This window comes from Herpailurus yagouaroundi, unplaced genomic scaffold (genome assembly GCF_014898765.1).
Source record: "Herpailurus yagouaroundi ecotype Mexico unplaced genomic scaffold, PumYag 207, whole genome shotgun sequence".
NCBI lineage: Eukaryota > Metazoa > Chordata > Mammalia > Carnivora > Felidae > Herpailurus > Herpailurus yagouaroundi.
The window spans coordinates 1,270,421-1,292,682 of NW_024412438.1; the positions used below are offsets into that span (position 1 = coordinate 1,270,421).

General features: G+C 50.0%; 1 protein-coding gene across 1 annotated transcript; it reads right to left on the reverse strand.

Moving 5' to 3' along the window:
• Positions 1-371: 371 nt before the first annotated feature.
• On the reverse strand, positions 372-20,921 carry FCRL6 (Fc receptor like 6). The gene is made up of 9 exons (XM_040452338.1): positions 20,782-20,921; positions 10,690-10,742; positions 9,246-9,305; positions 8,849-8,961; positions 3,722-3,785; positions 2,033-2,299; positions 1,351-1,635; positions 925-1,203; positions 372-580 (listed from the first exon to the last, which is right to left on the reverse strand). Exons 1-9 carry the CDS (start codon positions 20,919-20,921, stop codon positions 432-434), a joined length of 1,410 nt encoding a protein of 469 aa, XP_040308272.1. The 3' UTR covers positions 372-431.
• Between the last annotated feature and the right edge of the window lie 1,341 nt (positions 20,922-22,262).

Below are 22,262 nucleotides of genomic sequence, written 5' to 3' on the forward strand. Positions count from 1 at the left end.
ACAAGAGGGGTGTGTGCGCCCAGGTGCACAGACACGCATCGGGCTTCTCATTCTTTCTCTCTCCTCTGCTGAGCTTAGTGACAGAGGGTTGGAGGCCTGGGGTTTCCCTGCTATATTTGCAGCCACAGATTATCTTTCCAAAGTGAAAGAATCTGATGGCGCTTGCGTCTGGCGGGTGAGAATTCCTCTGCTTGTGCCTCCATTCATGCCCAAGCGTGCAGTCGTGTGTTGTGCACATCCCTGGGTGACTGCGTGTGTGTGCGTTTTGGAAGCTGTAAGGGTCCCTCCGTGGACTACTTTGGGTGACATGTAAAGAGAAGTCCCTCCTCTCACCCAACACCCTGGAAAAGGAAGCAGCTGGCCCCGGCAGGCCTTCCAAAGGCTGGGTAATGCCCGGCCTAGGGATTCAACCACCAAGAAAGTCAAAAAGGTTACTGACCAGCTTTTCTCCAGGGTCTGAAGCAAGCCAGAAGCGCAGTGGCGATGACCAGCACACCAAGCAGGCTCGCGGACAGCCCGGCAACCAGCCAGTGGGGGCTGCTGGGGGCAGACCAGCCCCAGGTAGGGGTGACCATGAGTGCTGAGGATGAAATTCAGAATTGTACCTCAGATGGACAGAAAGAGGCAGAATGGCTGGCATCAGGGGGGATGGCGTGGCCTGGGGAGCTTTGCAGATGGAATCAGGGATGGCCCCGAGGACGCCAACAAGGACAGGCAGCCGTCTCACCCACCCCCCACCAAGGATCTCCTGTTTTCCCTCCAGGTCCAGTGGACGGATACTCTGAGCAGCGTCCAGGCTCCGTCATGCATGCCTGCTATGGGTCCAGCTTCGTGCAGGGTGTGGGTGTGGGGCACACGGAGGGGTGGGACCTGCCCCCTGCCAGCTTGCTGGGGCTCAGAGCCCAGCTGGGGGACAAGACGTACCATCCAGGGAGAGTATCTTGGGCTCACTGGTCTCTCCGGAAACATAATTCTCTGCCCGGCAGGAGTATCTGGCATCCTGCTCTGACGTCACGGTGACCGGGAAGCAGGTGGCTCTTCCATAGGGAGAGGAGATGTTCCCTAGGATCTTCCCGTCCAGGTAGAACAAGTACGAGATCGGAGGGGAGCCCTTCTGGGCCTCACAGAGGAGCTCCACCATGGCCCCCACAGCGAGGCCGGTGGGGCCAGGTCTCAGGGTGAGTAGAGGCTGGGACACAGGAACTGGGACAGCACAGAGCGGGGAGGCTCAGCTGTGCCGCCCAGGCTCCTGGCCCCTCCTCCCCTGGGGATCCCTCCCCATAGGCCCACGGGGTCCCGATGCCCAAAGCCCAGACCCCTGGGGAGTGTCTCCCCTCCCTCCCCACTCACCCTGCACCCTGACCTCCAGCTGGGGGCTCTGCTTCTGGGCCACACCACCCTCAAGGGTGGCCTGGCACCAGTAAAGCCCAGAGTCTCTCTCCTGGGCTCCTGGGAGGTAGAACTCCGGGTGGGGGCCCCAGTCCCGCAAGGTGCTGGCATCTCTGTGGAAGGAGAAGAGGAGACTCGAGGCTGACTTCTGGGGGTGCAGCTTCGTCTGGCATCTCAGGGTCAGGGGGCTCCCCTCACGGAGCTCGGGAGAGGGGACAGCGCTCAGCACAGGAGGTGGGAACGGCTCTGGGGAGACGTGGGCCCAGGCTCGGGGGGGCCTCCAGAACCCTGAGTCCCCAGAGGCCGGGGTCCAAGCCAGAGCGCATCCCAGGTCACAGCCCCACGCCCCACGGGAGACCCTGTCATTGTGTCCCGGGACCCACCTCCCAGCCACGACCCACACCGCCAGAGCCTCTCTGGAGTCCCGAGCCAAAGCCAGAGGGCCGTAGGGGTCAGCTGGTCCCCAGAGGGGAAGGGTCTGGCCCAGGCTGGTTCAGGGCACTTCCTTCCCCTGGCTCTAGACGGGGGCCCTGTGGTCGCCCGGCATCAGGGGCAGCCAGAGGGACAGCTGCTGACCTCTAGAGACCAGATCCCTGAGCAGCATCCCAGCCCCACCCCCGACCCCCCTGAGCTGGTGACTCACCTTGGACTTGAACCTTGACCAGCTCTGAGGTTTGTCTGCCCAGGTATGGGACGTAGGCCACCTTCCCAGAGCAGCTGTACTGGCCGCTGCTTTCCAGGGTAGCCGTCCCCACGGACAGGGACCATCTGGTCTTCGGGGTTTGGAGTAATCTTCCGTCTTTGTAGAACTTCACCTGGGACAGGACCTTGTTGGCCGATGCATGACATCGCAGAGTCAGGGCGTCTCCCTCGAACACGGGGTCTGGCCAGGCTCGGAGGTGCAGCCAGGCTGTGAGACACGGGAACGGGGTGGCCCCGGAGCCACACACTGCGTGGCCATTTTCTCCCTCTGTCCCCACCCCCCCCCAAGCCCGCCTCAGGCCTCCCCCTGGGGACACAGGCTGCTGGATGGCACCTGCTGAGCCGCCCCGCCCCCCAGGCCTTCCTGCCAGACCTGGGCGGGGCCTCTGCTTTCCTCTCCCCTCCCCTCCTCCCCTCCTTCCTCTCCCCTGCCTCTTCTCTCTACTCCCCTCCCACCCTCCTCCCCCGTCTCTTCTCTTTGGCCTTTATCCTTGCATTTCCCCTCCGCTCCTTTTACTTCGCCCTTTCGACGTTGCCAAGCTTGGGTCCAGTTGAATTCCTTCCATCCGTTGTCCTAACTCCTTCCTTCTCACCCAATCCTCACCTCCCTGGACTGGTGACTTGCCCCCTGGCTCCCCCAGTCAAGCCTTTCTGCAGCATCCACCTCTGAGAACAGCTGGCCCCGGACCGCCAGCCAGAGCCTGATGGAGGGATGTAGGAAGTGCCCGCCAGGGCTCGTCCCTCCTGCCTTCCTTCTCAGGCCCCTGGCCCCCACCTCCTCCCCCAGCAGGGAGTTTCATTTTCACCATGGTGGGGAGGGATCTGTCCTGTCTGTCCTCATTCCTAAAATGCGTTCTATGGCCTGATGTGGACAAGAGAAGAGCTCCCGGGGACCCCAGCCTGGGTCTGTCCCTAGGCCATACTTCTTTGACAAGTCAGACACCATTGGTCCCAGAGAGTCTCAGGAGCCAGGCCTGATAAACTGAGAACAATAATGAAGAATCAGATAGGGACTCCCGGTATATCCTGCCTTTGCCTCAGTCCTCAGGACCGGCCCCTGGAGCCTCACGGGGTGACTGAATGACGAGCCTTGCTTTTACTCCTGTTCTGTCGAGCAGCACTGAGCACGGCTTCGAGTTCTGCCCAGCAGCACCCATTGCCTCCGGAACCATAGAACATGTCCTTGGAGGTGAAGACGTTCATAGGTCAGGCTTCTTCCTACTTGATAGAAAGCTCCGTGAAGGTCAGGACGGACTGGAAGGCAGCAAGGGCTGAGGATCAAAGCTGCCTTCTCTGAACATACGAGGGATGGAAGGGAGTCCGGGGCCTTGCTGAGTGGAGGATACAGGAGCTCCAGAGCCACCCTGAGAGGGACAGAGGCCAGTGCCACTTACAAGGGAATAGGATGAGCCCCAGAGCCACTTGTTGGGGCTTGAGCCACCTAGAATTATCCTCAGCCTGAGAACAGTGGAGTCCCAGGTCTCATCTCTGCCCGGGTATCAGCCAAGGCTCCTGAGGAATGGGCCTAGTATGCTGTTGTGAAGACGCCTCCGGGGGACCCGGTGGCCCATCAACTAAGTTTTGGTCCAGGGACACACTTGGAGACGGAAGGGACATACACAAGACTCACCACTTTGCCCAACACAGGGAACTGTAAGAGAACAGAGTGATAGAATTAGGGTAAATAATAGAACCTTTTCACAAAGAGGCCTGTCCCCTCAGGCACGGGTGCTCATGTCCATTCAATAAACCAACCACCCAGCCCCCTAAGCACCTACTCATCCAACTACCCAGCCACTCAACCACTCAGCTACCTAGCCACTCAACCACCCACCCAGCCACTCAGGCCCTCAGTCCCTCAACCATCCAGCCATCCGAGCACCAAACCACTTAGCTTTTACGTTGGACCCAGCGCCTGGAATCCTCTGCTCCCTGTCTCATTCAAATGTTGCTTCCTTAGGTGGTTCTGGGGCCCCCCATTGAAGGACTTCTCCTCAACCCCTATTCTAACACCCCACTGTACTATCATCAGAGCACTTATCTCTATTTGAAATGATCTTATTCTTTAAATTGCCTACTTGTTATCAGCTGCCTCACCCTCTGCCCCACGAGGGTGGAGACTTGTTCACGGTCTTGTCACCTATGTCTCGGACCCGTGCCCGGAAGGGTCAGTGTTCAACAAGCATCTACTGAATAAATGCTTTCCTCCGTGCCCAGCCACGTGGGGCAGGGCACGCGACGTGGGAGACACAAGAGTGAACTCTTGCACTAGTGGGTCTGAACGCTTACCTGCACCCGCAGAAGAACTCAGAGAGCAGACCTGGCGTTTCCTGCGGCCAGATCTGTCTACGCGGCTCTGGAGAGTAGAGCCTGGAAGTGATGGCTGAGGGAGGTGAGGAATCCCTGGATGGGCGGGTCAGATGGGGCGGGTGAGGGGATAACACACAGGCCAGTGCATCACGCACTATGCTTGGACCTTTATATGTGGTATGAATGCTTTTATTTATTTATTTATTTTTAAAAAATGTTTATTAATTTTTGAGACGGAGAGAGACAAGAGCATGAACGGGGGAGGAGCAGAGAGAGAAAGGGAGACACAGAATCTGAAGCAGGCTCCAGGCTCCGAGCTGCCAGCACAGAGCCCGACGCGGGGCTCGAACTCACGGACCACGAGATCGTGACCTGAGCCGAAGTCGGACGCTCCACCGACTGAGCCACCCAGGCGCCCCATGGTATGAATGCTTTTAAATGAATGAATATTTGAGGAGCATAGGTGGCCCGGGAAGAGAGGCCAAACCACAAAGTGATGACAGATGAGGTTAGACAGGTATGAAAGGCACAGGGGATGGCATGGGTGGCGGGGGGGGGGGGGGGGGGCACAGCTGGGCGTGACGTGGTGGAGAGTGTTCTAGACTGTGTGACAAGGAGTGAAGCAGTCAGTGGCATTGGGCAAGCGTGGTCGGGCCAGCCGTCCTCAGGCAGTTACTGTGTCCTTCACACTGACATGTCCTAGGTGCTGTGTAGACATGGAGGAATGTGGGAATGGCCTTGGGAGGGCCATTGAAGACCCTCTCACCAGGGGCTTGAGATGTGGCTGTTTGGTGTGTTGAATCACTCGTTGTCACCCTTGCTGTCCATGTGGCCTGGGACCCAGACGGAGGCTTTTAGCCTCAGTTCTCTGCTCCGCTCGGGATTAGCTCAGCCACAGGCTCAGTGTGTGCAGAATTATGAGTCTTCCTTGTCAACCCTCTATCTCCCACTGGGTCCATCTAAACATATCTCTTGGAAACTTTTTAAGTTTATTTATTTGACATGGACGGACATAGGACGAGCTGGGAAGGGGCCGAGAGAAGAGGAGAGAGAATCTCAAGCGGGCTCCACGCTGCCAGCGCAGAGCCCGACGCGGGGCTCAAACCCATGGAACCATGAGATCATGACCAGAGCCGAAACCAAGAGTCGTGACGCTTAACCGACTGAGCCCCCCGGGGGGCCCCTAAGCACATCTCCTCCCTGGGCTTAGTGCAGTGGGAAACACACAGGGCTCGGAGTCACGTGACCTGAACTGGACTCGTGAATCCACCTCTTTCTATGTGAACTTGGACAGCTCGTTGAAATTCCAATAGCCTTGAATTCCTGGTCCCGTCTACACAGTGGGAGCCGTCACAGCCATTTCTTCCCTGCAGACTGTCTGCGTAGATTACCGTGACCCACCACCTGGAAAAGTGGTTACCGCGTTGACTGAAAGCAGAAAGGAGGCCTGACCTCAGAGTGACTAATACCTCGCAGTATAGTGATGTCCCTCTTCCTTTTCCCTCCTCACCCGCAAAACACCTCTGCAGCTTCAAAGTGATGAGTAAACAGGAGTGAGGGCACTGAAGCCCTACAACCAGAGAGGGGGCATCCAGAGAGCAGAGAGACACTTCAGATGAGCTTGTGTCCCCAGACCCCATGAGACCTGGGAGCTGTGCCCGCAAAGCCGGTGCCTGTAATGAAGTCAGTGGGCAGCGGGGCGCGCAGAGGGGCAGCGGCCACGTTACAGCACTTCCTACAAAGAGGGCCATGGGCTGAAGATGAGGCGACAACACAGCCAAGAGCCGCCGTTGAATAAGCCTCACAACAGAGTCCTGGGCAATGGAGGCCGCAGCCCCGCTGACCTTGGCACTACTCAGGCCATGGTGGGGGGCGGGGAGGGGAAGGCACAGGGCCTGGTCCACTGACAAAGGGCATCGAGCCCAAGCAGACCAGGCTGAGGAGCAGGGCCAAGAAACCATTCCCCACTCGAGGAAGCAGGGACATAGTAGTCTCCAAATATTTGATGGGCTAAGTGTAAAAGAGGGAAGAGACTTTCAGGTAGAAGTGAGACTGATTCAGAGGAAATGAGAGAGACCAAGGAAGCAGATTTCAGCAAAGCGTGAGGGACTTTGTCACAGTCACGCTCTGGGACATTGGAACCTGCTGCTTCGCCAAGCTATGGCTTCCGTGGTGCTAGGGGTGGCCGTGACGTGGAAGCCCAGAGACACCTGTCATGGACAGTGTGTGTGTCTACGGGTGGTGGGTTCCAGTCCTGGGGCTGAACTGGCTGATGCTCAGCTTGGAAGGAAATTAAGTCTCATCTCCTAAACTTCAAGTCACCTTTAACGCACGGCCGTGTCCCATTACGTTCAGGGCCAGGGGCCCCTCGCCTGTCGAGTCCCCGATGGCCAGTAAGAGTAACGGGCACCATCTATTGTGTGAACACGCCCCACCAGGCACTTTAAATGAATTTTATTTTCCAGCCCTACGTGATTAGAACCCAACCAGAGTCCTGGCCGAGGCATCCGGGTGGGATGCAGAAAGCATGCGTCTGGCAACAAGTGGAGTTGGAGTTGTATTTCAGTTTTGCTCTTGTTGCCAGAGCAATTCTACACAAGTTTCTTAACCTTTTTGAAAGGTTCCTCAATTGCTTAATAGGGACAAAAAATACCCACCCAATACGATTTGAAAGGTTAGATGAGATAATGTGTGCACTACTGAGCAGGGTGTTTTCTCTGTCTCTCTGCCCACATCTAAGAGGAAATAGCAGCTGTGCACTTCTGGTAACTCTGTTCCTCCACATCTAGCCATGGGGTCTCCATTTTAGGCTGGTCTTCTGGGGTCCCCAAGCATCACGCATGACCCTGTCGAATCTGGGTCCTCTACCACTCTGTCCCCTAGTCAGTCAGCTTTTGACTCTCTCCTCTCTTGCTTTGGTCTTCCCCATCCAGATACTGGGTTCCAAACGCTTGGACTTTATCCAGTCAAGTCCAAGGGCTGTTCCTTTTACAAGGTGGTGATTTGCCCATGATGACCTTCCTTCTGGAATATATCCAGGCACTAGGCCATCCTGACCTTGTCCAGTATGACCATTAGACCTTTTCCCTTGTTCAAATGGCCATTTGTAAGCACACAGGGTAACAATGAGGTGGGAGAAGGAAGAGCATTGGGCGGAACAAGTGTTTCTTTACAGGGTCAAATGCCCGCAAATCCTGTCCAGGAAGAGATCACGTTTAGGAATGGTTTGCTTTTCTGGTTCAATGAAAACAAACAAACAAACAAACGAACAAACAAACACAAACTATTGGGAACAAGTTTAAAATAAAAAGTAAGTCAATTCAGAAATTGTAATGTAAAACATATGCCCAGAATTGTTCCTTCTAAGTGTGGCAGGGTGATAGCGGCTGAGACTGAGTTGAGTCGGGGAGGCCCAGTGGCCCTCTCCCCACTCTCATAATCCTCTGACCTTGGAGGACCAGTCCCTTCAGTCTCTGGTGAGGGTGACGGGTGGCCCCTGGGGAGGTGGCTCAAAGAGAGAGAGATAGATCAGAGAGAATGGGTTTGATTCTTTGAACCATCCCCAAGGACCAGTCACACCTGAAACAGACCTCCCCACCACAATCCCCAATAGAGAGAGGCAGGAGGAGGATGGCCAGTTTGTAAAGGGCTTGAACACTCCGGGCAAAGCCTCTTAATCAGGTGAGCAGCCTGGACATTGTAGAGTGGTTCTAAAAAAATGCGGAGGTTTCATAAAAATTTATCTTTGATTTCTTCCAAAGTTTATTGATGTATTTTGAGAGAGGGAGAGAGAGAGAGAGCTCAAGTGGGGAAGGGGCAGAGAGAAGGAGAGAGAGAAGCCCAAGCAGGCTCCACACTGTGGGCTCAGAGCCCACATGGGGCTCGAGCTCACGAACCATGAGATCATGTCCTGAGCTGAAATCTAGAGTCAGATGCTTAGCCTACTGAGCTACCCAGGTGCCCCCCAAAATACTTTTTGTGAAAGCCCACCTTCTGCTGCTGAGCAAAATGCACAGAATTCCGTTCTCCCATTTTCCTGGTCCTCCAGCCCACCCCTGCCCAAAGCCATAACTTCATTTTCCTTTTGAGGCAGCCCGATGAGTAACTTAACCTTATTTCATGGGGTAAACATGTGGGTGGGCCTCAGAAGGTGATTTTCTGCCTCCTTAGTTTAGCTCTGACACACTCAAGGCCTGCCCTACCAAGGACCCAGGAAAATGCAATGGGAAACATCAGGGAAGCCCCCCACCACACCCCATGTGCACACACTCATTTCAAGCTCCAGCCATAAAACCCACTAGAACCTGGAAAGGGGAAATTAGGATTCCCATAAATAACTTACAGTCTTTGGTGCCCAGGAAGTAAAGCCCATGCTCGGTGACTTACTGAAAAACAGCAGAACCCTGCAGAGCAGCATGGGGCCTGACCTGGCACAGAGCGGGGATACAGGTCCGACCGAAGGCAGACTCGAAGTCGGGGTGGAGGGCAGAGCATCTGAGCCACAGGCCCAGGGGTGGGTGAGTGACCCCTCTGACGTAGGTGGTGTTACTGCTTCATAGCCTATATAGAGGAAGTGGGGAAGAAACTTCAAAAGTTCAAATTTCCTCTCTGGTTGAGGGGGTATTATTTAAGTGAACTTTCTTCACCATGAAGCATGAAGGAGTCAGGGAATTTACTAGTAAGCACTTTTGAACATTCTCCATGGCTTCGAAAAGCTCATGCTAGTGAACCAGGATGGGACACGGCTATGGGAAGATCCAGAGACTACCAGAATTTGTGTGATTTCAGCATCACTTAGCTTGCAAGGCAGCACAGTTCTGGATACACTAAGATCCGTTCCCTACCTTGAGTGACCTCCAGTTCTCCAAGCTTCCTTCCTATCCAAGGAGAAATGTGTTTGGACACTGCAATGAGGTGGAAAAGAGGAATCCTGAAAATGGTCCACAAGACCATCAGAGGAGCTCAGAGGTCGATGAGGTCAGAGTAGGTCAGGCTAGAGTTTCTGAATCTGAGGTTTTAAGACTGTCAGGCTATTATTTTGAGAACTAGTCCTTAAAAAGACACCATTGAGAGAGCAATTAGGCAAGCCACAGGGTGACAAGATATTTTCAATACATATGACTGAAAAAGGACCCATATCCAGAATATAAGACTTTCTACAAGTCAGTAAGAAAAAGACAGACAACCCACTAGGAAAATGGGCAAGATAATTGGGTAGGTAATTTACAAAAGCAGACACCTGAGCGCCGAATAAACAGAAAACGAAGCTTGACTTCATAAATCACTGTAGAAATGCAGATTTAAATTAAATGAAAACACTACATTCCCCATAAGAATGGCTAACACTGTTAAGATAGACAGCCAAGTGCTGGTGAGGATGTAAAGCAGCCAGAACTCTTGTAGACCTCTGGTAGGAATGTAAGTTGGTACAACCACTTTGGAAAACTGCATGGCAAAATCTCCTAAATGGGTTATACGAATACCCGATGACCCAGCATTTTTGCTTCTAGGTACATACTGAACAGAAATGCATGTGTATTGGCACCAAAAGACATACACAGGACTGCTCACTGCAGCATAACTTTTAATAGATAAAAATGTGGAGGGGCGCCTGGGTGGCTCAGTCCATTAAGCATCCAACTTCAGCTCAGGTCATAATCTCATGATTTGTGAGTTCAAGCCCCACATCGGGCTCTGTGCTGACAGCTCGGAGCCTGGAGCCTGCTTGGGATTCTGTGTCTCCCTCTCTCTCTGCTCTCCCCTGCTCGCATACTCTCTTTCTCTCTCTCTATCAAAAATAAATAAACATTAAAAAAAATAGATAAAATCTGGAAGCTACTTAATGAGCCCTCAACAGAGAAGGAGGCCATGAACCCTCATCTCCTTTGAAGACAGAACATGTGAGTTTAAACCGAAGCATGGAGGGCCGGGTTAAATACCAGGAAGCAGTTTCTGAGAGTAAGGTTTTTCCCAGAAGTCTTTAGGTGAGAAGTTCCATAGAGTCTGGAAAGAATTCCGTGTGCTTATTGCCAAAGACAGGAATGGAAAGTGTGACCTTTCTAACTTTTTGTGTTCTAGATTTTCTGATTGACTGGAAATGGGAAACCAATCTGACAATGACAGGCAATTCTTTCATGACTCTGTTGATCGGGAGAGAGGTGCACTTAGCGAGGAAGTAATGTAGGAAACCGGTGTCTTATCCAGTCTCCCTAAGATGTTAACATTTATGCATTTCCCTTACTGTTCTCTTTCTACCAGATCTCTTGACTTGAGTTGTCTCCACTCCACCTCTGCTCAGCTGCAGGTCCAGAGTGTGGGGCAGCAGCTCTGCAGGGCTGCAGCTAGGGTAGATGGGGCAACCGCAAACGGTCTAGCTTGCAAGCACTTACTGTGCTTTGCATGCAGAACAGTTGAGGCCTCTACCCTAGCTGCTTCTATTTTCACCAGGTTCTAGCAGTTTGGGCATGTGAACTCTCTCTGACTTCTCACTCTACCCTTGAAGAGTGAGATGTTGCTGCAATTTTATTTTATTTTATCTTATTTTAATTTTTTTAATGTTTATTTATTTTTCAGAGAGAGAGAGAGAGAGACAGAGAAAGAGAGACACAGAGAGAGAGAGAGAGTGGGAGAGAGACAGACAAGTGGGGGAGGGGCAGAGAGAGAGAGAGAGGGAGACACAGAATCCGAAGCAGGCTCCAGGCTCCGAGCTGTCAGCACAGAGCCCGACGTGGGGCTCGAACCCATCAACTGCAAGATCATAATCTGAGCCAAAGTTGGACACTTAACCAACTGAACCACCCAGGAGCCCCAGATGTTGCTGCAATTTTAAAGGTGTTAGTGGGATTTGCTCTCCAAGCTGAGCTGGCTGCACACCATTGCTTTGGGGATGAAGGTGGGCTGCTGCTAGGTTAGGAATTTTCCAGAACCCAGACTGACCTTGAACTGAGATGGAAATGGGTTGGGAGAGGGATCAAAACCCATAATACTAAAACTCTAAGGGAAATTCGGGGTTAAAAGGAGGTGGGGAGGATAATGCGGGTGAGGGAATTCTCATCCAGATGGGTTTATAGACTTCATAGATACATATCAAGCATTGCATCCCCAAATGTCGGAATACACATTCTTTTCAGGTGTGCATGGAACATTCTCCAGGATAGGCCACATGTTAGGCCCCAAAACACGTCTTAATAAATCTGAGAAGACTGAAATCATATCAAGAATCTTTTATGACCATAATGGTATGATATTAGGGATCAGTTGCAAGACAAAATTGGAAAAAAACATAAACATGGAGGCTAAACAACATGCAAGTAAACAGTCAATGGGTCAATGAGGAAATCAAAGAGGAAATAAAAAAATACATTGAGATAAATGAAAATGAAAACAACCTTCAAAAATCATTGGGATGCAGCAAAGGCAGTTCTAAAAGGGAAGTTCATAGCCATGATAGGCTTACCTCAAGAGACAAGGAAAATCTCAAATAAACAATCTAACCTTATACCCGAAGGAACTAGAAGAAGAATAAACAAAGCTCAAAGTTAGCAGAAGGATTGGGGATAATAAAGATCAGAGTGGAAAGAAATGAAACAGAGACAGAAAAATAGAACAGGTCAATGAAACTAAGAGCTGGTTCTTTGAAAAGAAAACAAAATAGGTAAAACTTTGGCCAGACTCATCAAGAAAAAAAGGGAGGGGCCAAAAAATAAAATCGGAAGTTAAAGAGAAGTTACAATTGACACCATAGAATACAAAGGATCATAAGATAGTACTATGAACAATTATATGCCAACAAATGGGACAACGAGAAAGAATGGATTAATTCCTAGAAACATATAATCTTCCAAAAATGAATCATGAAGAAATAGAAAATCTGAACAGACTGATTACTAGTAAGGAGATTGAATCAGTAATAAAAAAAAAATTCCGACAAAGGTCCAGGACAAAACAGGTTCATGGGTGAATTCTACTGAACATTTAAAGAAGTATTAATACCTACTCTCAAGCTATTCCAAAAAAATTGAAGGGGAAGGAACATTTCGAAACTAATTTTATGAGGCAAGGATTACCCTGATACCAAAACCAGACAGACACCACACACACACACACACACACATTACAGGTCAATATCTCTGATTAACATTAATACAAAAATCCTCAACAAAGTATTAGCAAGCCAAATTCAACAATATATTATAAGGATCACTCACCATGATCTAGTGGGACTTATTCCAGGGATGCAAAGAAGGTTCAATATACACAAATCAGTCAACATGATACATCACATAAGCAAGATGAAAGACAAAAATCATGATCATCTTGAGTTTGTTCAATATTCACAAATCAATCAACTGTGATACACCACATTAATAAAAGAAAGGATAAGATCCATATGATGCTCTCAAGTGATGCAGAAAAAGCATTTGACAAAATATAGCATCGTTTCTTGATAAAAACCCTGAATAAGGTAGGGATAGAAGGAACATACCTCAACATCCTAAAGGCCATATACAAAAGACCCACAGCTAATATCATCCTCAATGGGGAAAAAGTGAGAGTTTTCCCTGTAAAGTCAGGAACATAACAGGGATGTCCATTCTCACCACTGTTGTTTAACATGGTACTGGAAGTCCTAGCTTCAGCAATTAGACAACAAAAAGAAAGAAAAGGCATACAAATTGGCAGGGAGAAGTCAAACTTTCACTCTTCGCAGATGACGTGATACTCTATGTGGAAAACCTGGAGGACTCCACCAAAAACTACTAGAACTGATACATGGATTCAATAGTCACAAGATCTAAAATCGACATACAGAAATTGGTTGCATTTCTATACACCAATAATGAAGGAGCAGAAAGAGAAGTCATGGAATAGATCCCATTTACAATTGCACCAAAACCCATAAGGTATCTAGGAATAGGCCTAAGCAAAGAAATAAAAGATCTGTACACTGAGAACTATAGAAAAATTAAGAAAGAAATTGAAGAAGACACAAAGAAATGGAAAAACATCCCATGCTCATGGATCGGAAGAACAAATATTGTTAAAATGTCTATACCACCCAAAGCAATCTACACATTCACTGCAATCCCTATCAAAATAACACTAGCATTCTGCACAGAGCTAGAACAAACAATTCTAAAATTTTTATGGAACCAGAAAAGACCCCAAATAGCTAAAGTAAAGTTGAAAAAGAAAATCAAAGCTGGAGGCATCACAATTCCAGACTTCAAGCTGTATCACAAAGCTGTGATCATCAGGACAATGTGGTACCGGCACAAAAACAGACATATAGATCAATGTAACAGAATAGAAAACCCAGAAATGGACCCACAAATGTATGGCCAACTAATCTTTGCCAAAGCTGGAAAAAATATCTAATGGGAAAAAGATAGTCTCTTCAGCAAATTTTGTTGAGAAAACCGGACAACAACATGCAGAAGAATGGAACTGGAGTACTTTCTCACACCATACACGAAAACAAATTCAAAATGGATAAAAAACCTAAACATGAGACAGGAAATTATCAACCTCTTTGACCTTGGCCACAGCAACCACTTACTAGATATATTTCTGGAGGCAAGGGAAACAAAAGCCTCCCTCACTGGGACCTGAAGATAAAAAGCTTCTGCACAGTGAAGGAAACAATCAGCAAAACAAAAAGGCAACTGATGGAATGGGAGAAGATATTTGCAAATGACATATCAGATAAAGGTTAGTATCCAAAATCTAAAGAACTTATCAAACCAACACCCAAAAAACAAATAATCCAGTGAAGAAATGGGCAAAAGATATGAATAGACACATTTCCAGAGAAGACAATTCAGATGGTTAATAGACACATAAAAAGATGCTCAACATCACTCACGATCAGAGAAATACAGATCAAAACCACAACGGATACCACCTCACACCTGTCACAATGGCTAAAATTAACAACTCAGGAAACAACAGGTGTTGGCAAGGATGTGGAGAAAGGGGAACAGTTTGGTACTGTTGGTGGGAATGCAAACTGGTGCAGCCACTCTGGAAAACAGTACAGAGGTTCCTCGAAAAATTAAAAATAGAACTACCCTACAACCTGGCAATTGCACTACGAGGTATTTATCCAAAGAATACAAAAATGCTGATTTGAAGGGGCACATGTGCCCCAATGTTTATTGCAGTGCTGTTACAAATAGCCAAGTTCTGGAAAGAGCCCAAATGTCCATTGACTGATGAACGGAAAAAGAAGATGTGATACATATATGCAGTGGAGTATTACCTGGTAATCAAAAAGAATGAAATCTTGCTATTTGGAACAGTGTGGATAGAACTAGAGTGTATTATGCTAAGTGAAATGAGTCAGAGAAAGACAGATACCTTATGATTTCACTCATATGTGGAACTTAAGAAACAAAACAGAGAAGAGAAGGGAAGGAGAAGGAGAAGGGAAGGAAAAATAAGATAAAAACAGAGAGGGAGGCAAACCATAAAAGATTCTTAAATACAGAAAACAAAGTAGGGGTTGCTGGAGGGGTGTCAGGTGGGGCGATGGCCTAAATGGGTGATGGGCATTAATGAGTGAGGGCACTTGTTGGGATGAGAACTGGGTGTTATATGTAAGTGACGAATCACTAAGTTCTACTCTTGAAAACAATGCTACACTATATGTTAACTAACTTGAATTTAAAAAAATAAAAAAATAAGCAAAAAAATCATGATCATCTCAACAGATGCAGAAAAACCATTTGATAAAATTTAACATCCATTTATGATAAAAAAAAATCTCAGCAAAGTGGGCATAGAGGGAAAATATCTCGAAATAATAAAGACCATTTATAAGCAACCCACAGCTAACATCATACTCAACAGTAAAAAGCTGAAAGCTTCTCCTCTAAGATCAGGAACAAGACAAGGATGCTCATTCTCACCATTTTTATTCAACATATTATTGGAAGTCCCAGCAACAGCTATCAGACAAGACGGAGAAATAAAAGGCATCCAAATTAGAAAAGAAGCAACACTGTCACTATTTGCATAGATGTAGAAAATCCTAAAGATTCCACCAAAAAGCTATTAGCACTAGTAAATGAATTCAGTAAAGTTGCAGAATACAAAATAAATACACACAAATCTGTTGCATTTCTATACACTAATAAGGAACTATCAGAAAGAGAAATTAAGAAACCAATCCTATTTATAATTACATCTAAAAGCATAAACTACTTAGGAATAAATTTAACCAAGGAGGCAAAAGACCTATACACTGCAGACTCTAAAACATTGATAAAAAGAACTGAAGAAGACACAAATAAATGGAAAGATGTATTGTGCTCATCGATTGTCAAAATGTCCATGCTACCCAAAGCAATCTAGAGATTCCGTGCAAGCCCTATCAAAATACTGATGGTATTTTTCCCAGAACTAGAAAAAATAATGCTAAAATTTGTATGGAACCACAAAAGTCCCTGAAGAGCCAAAGCAAATTGAGGAAAAACAAAGTGAGAGACATAATGCTCACTGATTTCAAATGACACTACAAAGCTACAGTCATCAAAACAGTATAGTACTCGCACAAAAAATAGACAGAGGGCAGTGGAACAGAATAGAGAGCCCAGAAATAAACCCACGCTTTGTCAAGTTAATCTTTGACTAAGGAGGCAAGAACATACAATGGGGAGAAGACATTTCTTCTCTTCCATCTCTGTTCCGTCTCTTCAATAAACCGTGCTGGGAAACTGGACAGCTACCTGTAAAAGAATGAAACTGGACCACTTTCTTATATCATACACAAAAATAAACTCAAAATGGATTAACGACTTAAATGTACAACCAGAAACCATAAAACTCCTAAAGGAAAACACAGGTAGTCAGCTCTGGGTCATTAGTCTCAGCAATGTTTTTTGGGGTGTGTCTCCTCCAGCCAGGGCAACAAAAACAAAAGAGTTTGACTACATCAAACTAGAAAGCTGCACAGCAAAGGAAACCATCAACAAAATGAAAAAGACACCTACAGGGAGAAGATACTTGCAAATGATGTAACTGATAAGTGGCGAATATGCAACATATATAAAGAACTCGTACAACTCAATACGTAAAAGATACGAACAATCTAATTTAAAAATGGGCAGAGGACCTGAACAGACATTTCTCCAGAGAAGACCTCCCGATGGCCAACAGACACATGAAAAGATGCTCAGCATCACTCATCATCAGCGAAACGCAAATCAGAACCACAACGAGCTACCACCTCACACCTGGTTGGAAGGGCCTTCTCAAAAAGAGAAGAAATAGCCAATGTTGGCGAAGACACGGAGAAAAGGAAATCTTCACGTACGGTAGGTGGGAATGCAGACTGGTGCAGCCGCTGTGGAGGACCCTGTAGGATGACCATCCTCAAAAAATTGAAAATAGAAAGACCTTACAGTCCAGCAATTCCACTTCTGGGTATTTATCTGAAGAAAACCAACACGTTAATTTGAAAAGATACATGCAACGCTATGTTTATTGCAGCATTATTTACAAGAGCCAAACTATGGAAGCAACCTAAGTGTCCACTGACAGATGAAGGGACAAAGAAGCTGTGGTATATATACCCACTGGAGTCTTAGCCATAAAAAGAAGGGACTCTTGCCATTTGTGACAACATGGATGGACCTAGGGAGCATCATGAAATAAGTCAGAGAAAGGCAAACGCAGTGCGTTTTCACTTACGTTTGAAATCTGAAAACTGAAACAAATGAACAAGGACAACAACAAACCTGAAACAGAAAAAAACTCAGAAAGACAGAGAAGCGTCCGGTGGCCGCCAGAGGGGGGAGGAGGTGGGCAAGATGGGGGAAGGGGACTAAAAGGTACAAACTTGAGGTTATAAAATAAATACGACAGGGGTACCACGTGCGGCACGGGGGATCCAGTTAACAGTTTGTAACAACTGGTGTGGCAACCACAGATGGTGATCACTTCATAATGTCTAGGACTGGTGACTCCCTGGGTCGTGCACCTGAAACTAATATAATTTTGTTTGTCAACTACTCTTCAATTTGTTAATTTATTTTTTGAGAGGGGGGCGGGTGGTGATGAGCAGGGGAGGGGCGGAGAGAGAGAGGGAGAGAGAGAATCTCCAGCAGGCTCTGTGCTGTCAGTGCAGAGGCCGACAGGGGGTTCCATCTCACGAACTGTGAGATCATGACCTGAGCCGAAGTCGAGAGTCGGACGCCCAACCGACTGAGCCATCCAGGCACTCCCACTTCAGTTTTAAAAGTGGTGGTGGGGGGTGCTTAAACCTCAGTGTCCCTATCACTCAGGGTCAGCCGTGAGGGACGGTGGCTGTTGAGGACCAGAAGGTCAGTCCCACTCATAGGAGGTTGGGGGGAGAGAACCACAGCCCAGATTAGGGGCAGCTCTGGGTGCAGAGACAGCGTGTTGGGCCCTGAAACTACCCATCTGAGCTTAAATCCTCGCTCCGGACCCCAGCCCGCTGAGGGCCGGGCTGCGATTGCAACCTCTGTGCATGTCCGGGCCCTTACCTCCGGTGGATGCGTGGTTACCCTTGCATCGTAGGGTTGTTGTGAAGGTTCCGTGAGACAAAAACGTGAGAGGCCCTTGGTGCTGCCAGAGCTTTCTGTGGCCGTGGAGCTGTTCTCTGGGCTGTCCGACCAGAGAGGGAGCCAGCCCGGAAGCCTTGAGCCCCCGACCCTGCCTCCCCCGTCGGCTTTTACTAGCGCGTCCCAGAGAGGTGGGGTGATGTGTGCGAAGGTACTCAGCCACGAAGCTGCCAGGATCCGGGCCGCATCCCTGGCTGCGACCGGAGGCCCAAGGCAAGACCCGAAGCCATTTCCTGAGTCTGAAAAACAGCAAACTGCAGAAAGGGATCAAAAGCCTAGTCCTTAGGACAGAAGCTGGGTAGACCAGGAGTCGATGAGGACGGAACCGGACGGAGGACGGAGGTCCGAGCTGGTCTGTAGGGGGAGGACTCGCCGGGAGGCATCTGGTCACCACACTCTCCCTCCCAGCCTTGTTCTTGCTCTCCTTCCTTCTAGCAGCAGCTGGAGAGAGGCCGAGGGGCCCGTGGAGAGAGCGTGTCAGGTCTGCAGCGACCCCTCGTGGCCACACGGACAGCAGGGAATTCGTCCTGGAAGGTGGCTCGCCACCCACCCAGCTTTCTTTGTTGAGCTCTTGGTCAGTGCGCAGCCCAGCCCTGCCTGGGGAGCTCGGGAAGAGACGGGCTTATACTCGGTACAATCTTTGTGCTTCTTTACCTTTTTTTTTTTTTGTAACGTTTATTTATTTTTTGAGACACAGAGAGAGACAGAGCGGGGGAGGGGCAGAGAGCTAGAGGGAGTCACAGATTCCGAAACAGGCTCTGGGCTCTGAGCTGTCAGCACAGAGCCCGACGTGGGGCTCGAACCCACAAACTGCAAGATGGTGGCCTGAGCCGAAGTGGGGCTGAGCCACCAGGTGCCCCTTTCAGTAGTTCCTAAATGCCTCCATTATTCTATTTTGTCACAATGCATCATGATTGTTTCATTGGCCTCTAAGGCAAGAGTCCCAAATGTGTCTTTCCAGAGAAGGCGGTAACCCCCTGTTTCGGGACGTGGGGCTAAGCTGTAACTTACCTGGGGGCTAAGCTGTAACGGGTGTGCAGGACTTGAAAAGTAAGGACGTGCCGATGGGATTCACACAGAGGCGGATCTCGGGGTGGCGATTCAAAGGAGCAACGCAGGCTAAGTGGGCCTCCGGCCAAAGAAAGTGACCGTCCCCTCCCGTCACGGAGGAAGGAATACGGGTGGTGAATTATTTGGTTGCCAGGCTAACTCAGAGTCAACCAAGCGCCTTTATGTCAGAAAATCTCGCCTAAGATCCGCTAGCATAGAAATACACACAGCGCCGTGCTTCCCAATGCGTCTGGCTGTGCGGCACCTGGAGAAAATCACATTTCAATGGAACACCGGGTGACGGGATATCCCGGGGGGGGGGGGCTCGGAGGCTCCTTAAACTCCGCGTGTCAAGACCGCACCCAGCCTCTGCCTCCCAGCCTGGTTCTTTCCTGATGCTTCCTGCGTTGGTCGGTCAGCAGCACCACTCACAACCCTGCTGTGCAAGTCAGAAACCTGCTGTCACCACTCTGATTTGCCCCAAAGTGCAAATTAGCTCAGCAAAAATGTTCCCATGAATGGCACCTTTGGGATAGCAGCTATCGTGTGTGTGTGTGTGTGTGTGTGTGTGTGTGTGTGTGTGTAGAGAGAGAGAGAGAGAGCACACGCTTTGTATTTCTGTTGTTCGTACTTTCCCCACCGCCTGCCCCCACTGCCAGTCTGGCTAAAATCCTGGTAACATCCCAGATTTCAGTTTATAGAACATTCTCACACAACCCCAGCCTGACCGCTGTGTCCCACCCAGGTTGGGTCAGGTGCACATACATCCTGTCCCTGCTCTTAGCACGTCCATCCCGCATGCGTGGCCTCTCGCACGCATGTCCCCAGGACTGCCGGCTTGCGGAGGGCATGGCTGTGTTTGTCTCGTGCTTTTCTGTACCCTCAGCGTCTGGCACGGAGCGTGGCTGTGGGTGGAGACTGAGATGGGAAACCGACCCCGGGGGGCCCTGCTCCTGTGCAGGTGCGGTGGGAGGGCTGCTAACTGGGGTCTCACGGGCTCTCCTTCAGGCCTTCCCACCCTCTCCTTCTCTTATTCCCAAATCAGTGGATCTTAGGTGAGATTCCCCGGCATAAGGGTGCTTGGCTGACCCTGAGTGAGCCTAGCATCCAAACAATTCAGTACCTTTGCTCCTCGCTGGTGGGTCTGCCACTCAGTCTGCAACTTCTGTCCCTGCTCTGCCGTCCGTCGTGCATGCCTGTGACATTCTTCCCTGCCCGTGTGGTCCTGGCAGCACGTGACTGGTGTTCAGGTGTGCTCCAGGGAGGACAGCCCGGACCCGAAGCCTCGGGTCACCGACAACAGACTTAGAAAGTAGGTCGGGCGCCCGGGTGGCTCAGTCCGTTAAGCTTCCGACTCCTGATATCTGTTCAGGTCATGATCTCATGGTTTGTGAGTTCAAGCCCCGCCTCTGGCTCCGCGATGGCCTGCTTGGGATTCTCGCGCTCTCTCCCCTTCTCTCTCTGCTCCTCCCCCCTCCCAAAATAAATAAAAAGAAAGAAAGTAGGGAGGAGCCCTGCCCAGAAGGGGCTGGGAATGGACGGAGCTGCATTCTTCCCTGGAGATGGGAGAAGAAAAGTATACATAATTCAAGTGATGAATTGGATTGTTTTGGGTTCTCTGTTTACCACCGTCAAACATAATCTATTTCACACATTTATACAAAATGCATAAAATAGGTCAGACTTCATGTTTTGCGGTTTGCTCATTTTCTCCTCCAGTTCCCTGGGCCGACGCGGCCCCCACATGGAAGCGGAAAGGCCGGAAGCCGTGCGTGCTTTGAGGCGGTGGATGAAGGGTTTCACACGCTGGGCCCCGGGCTGGATGCCGGTGAGCAGGCACAAGCCGTCAAGAGGCCGGGAGATATTTGGGAAGGAGCGTGGCATTCGGGGTCAGACAGGAACCCCAGCTCGGCTGCATCCGTAGAATTTGGATCTCATCCTCCTCCCTCCCGCCACCCGCCCCTCTCGGTGCTGATGTGCGGGGGCACCCAGACGTCATCCCCGATGAGACAGCCTCTCCCTTGGCCTCACTCGCTCCTTCCAGCTCCCACCCCACCTCACTCCTCCCTTCGCTGCCCGGCTTCCCCAGGGTGGCCCACGTCTACCGCGTCCTCTGCTGGAGTCACGCCCCGTCCTGTCGTGGAGGGTCTGGCTCCGCTAGCCACACCTCTCAACTGACTGTGCCCCGGGTCCCAAGGCTTTAAACAACGCGTGGTGGCCCCCAAATCCCTGACCGACTGACCTCGCGGGTGGACTTCAGGCTGGAATATACGGGAAGCCTCTCCCCCTCCCCTTGGGTAGCTCTCGGACACCTGCTGCACCCTGTCCTTCTTGGTGGCAGTGGACCAAGACGCCCACCGCCCTTTGCAGCACCCCTGCCCCCCTCCTCCTCGGTGGCCTCGCCTCAGCAGACACCGCCAGCAATGACTCCAACAGAAACTCTGGGGTCACCTTGATCTCGCCCCCAGTTCCACTGGCTCCTCTCCAAAGTGTGCCTCAGACCCCCCCTTTCTCTCCCCGTCCTCGCCGGCCCTGCCTCCGGGGACCCTCCACGGTCTTTGCCTACGCTGCTGTGAAAGCCTCTTAAATTCTCTTCCCGGACTCTGCTCTGGCCTCCCGTGCGTGTCACACACAGAAGAAAGAAGTGACCTACTCAGAACATAAACAGACACAATGTCAACACTCCTCTGCTTAAAACTCCCACTGTGCCTCCACCTCCAGAGCATCAAACATACCCCTTTGTGTCATGCCCCGCAGGCTGGACCCCGTCTGCCTCTCAGGCCTCCTGCGAGGCCGAGGCCTTCTCTGTCTGTGCGTCCGTGCGGGGGGTGAGGGGTGTGTGTCCTTCAGTTCTTCGAGCAACTTCCAGCTCCTTCCTCCTCGGGGCCTCCTCTTTGCTCTTCCCCTCGCCTCTGGGCTCTGCCGTGTGTGTGCACAATGGAATCGAACATTCTGGAAGGCAGAGCAGGTGACACAGACACCTGGGTACCCACCATCCAGCTCTATTACTTTAAATACAGTAATACAGAATCAGCCGAGGCCCCGCCCCCACCCCCGCTGTGTCTTCCAGAAGTCACCCCTGAATTTGGTATCTGTCCTTGCCCTATTTTTGTACTTTCACGACACGTATTTGTCCCTCAACTATATCTAGTGTTTGGGGCACATGTAAAGTTGATGCAAGTGATATTTTATTGTGGGAGGATCGGGTATGGCTCGGGAGATGGG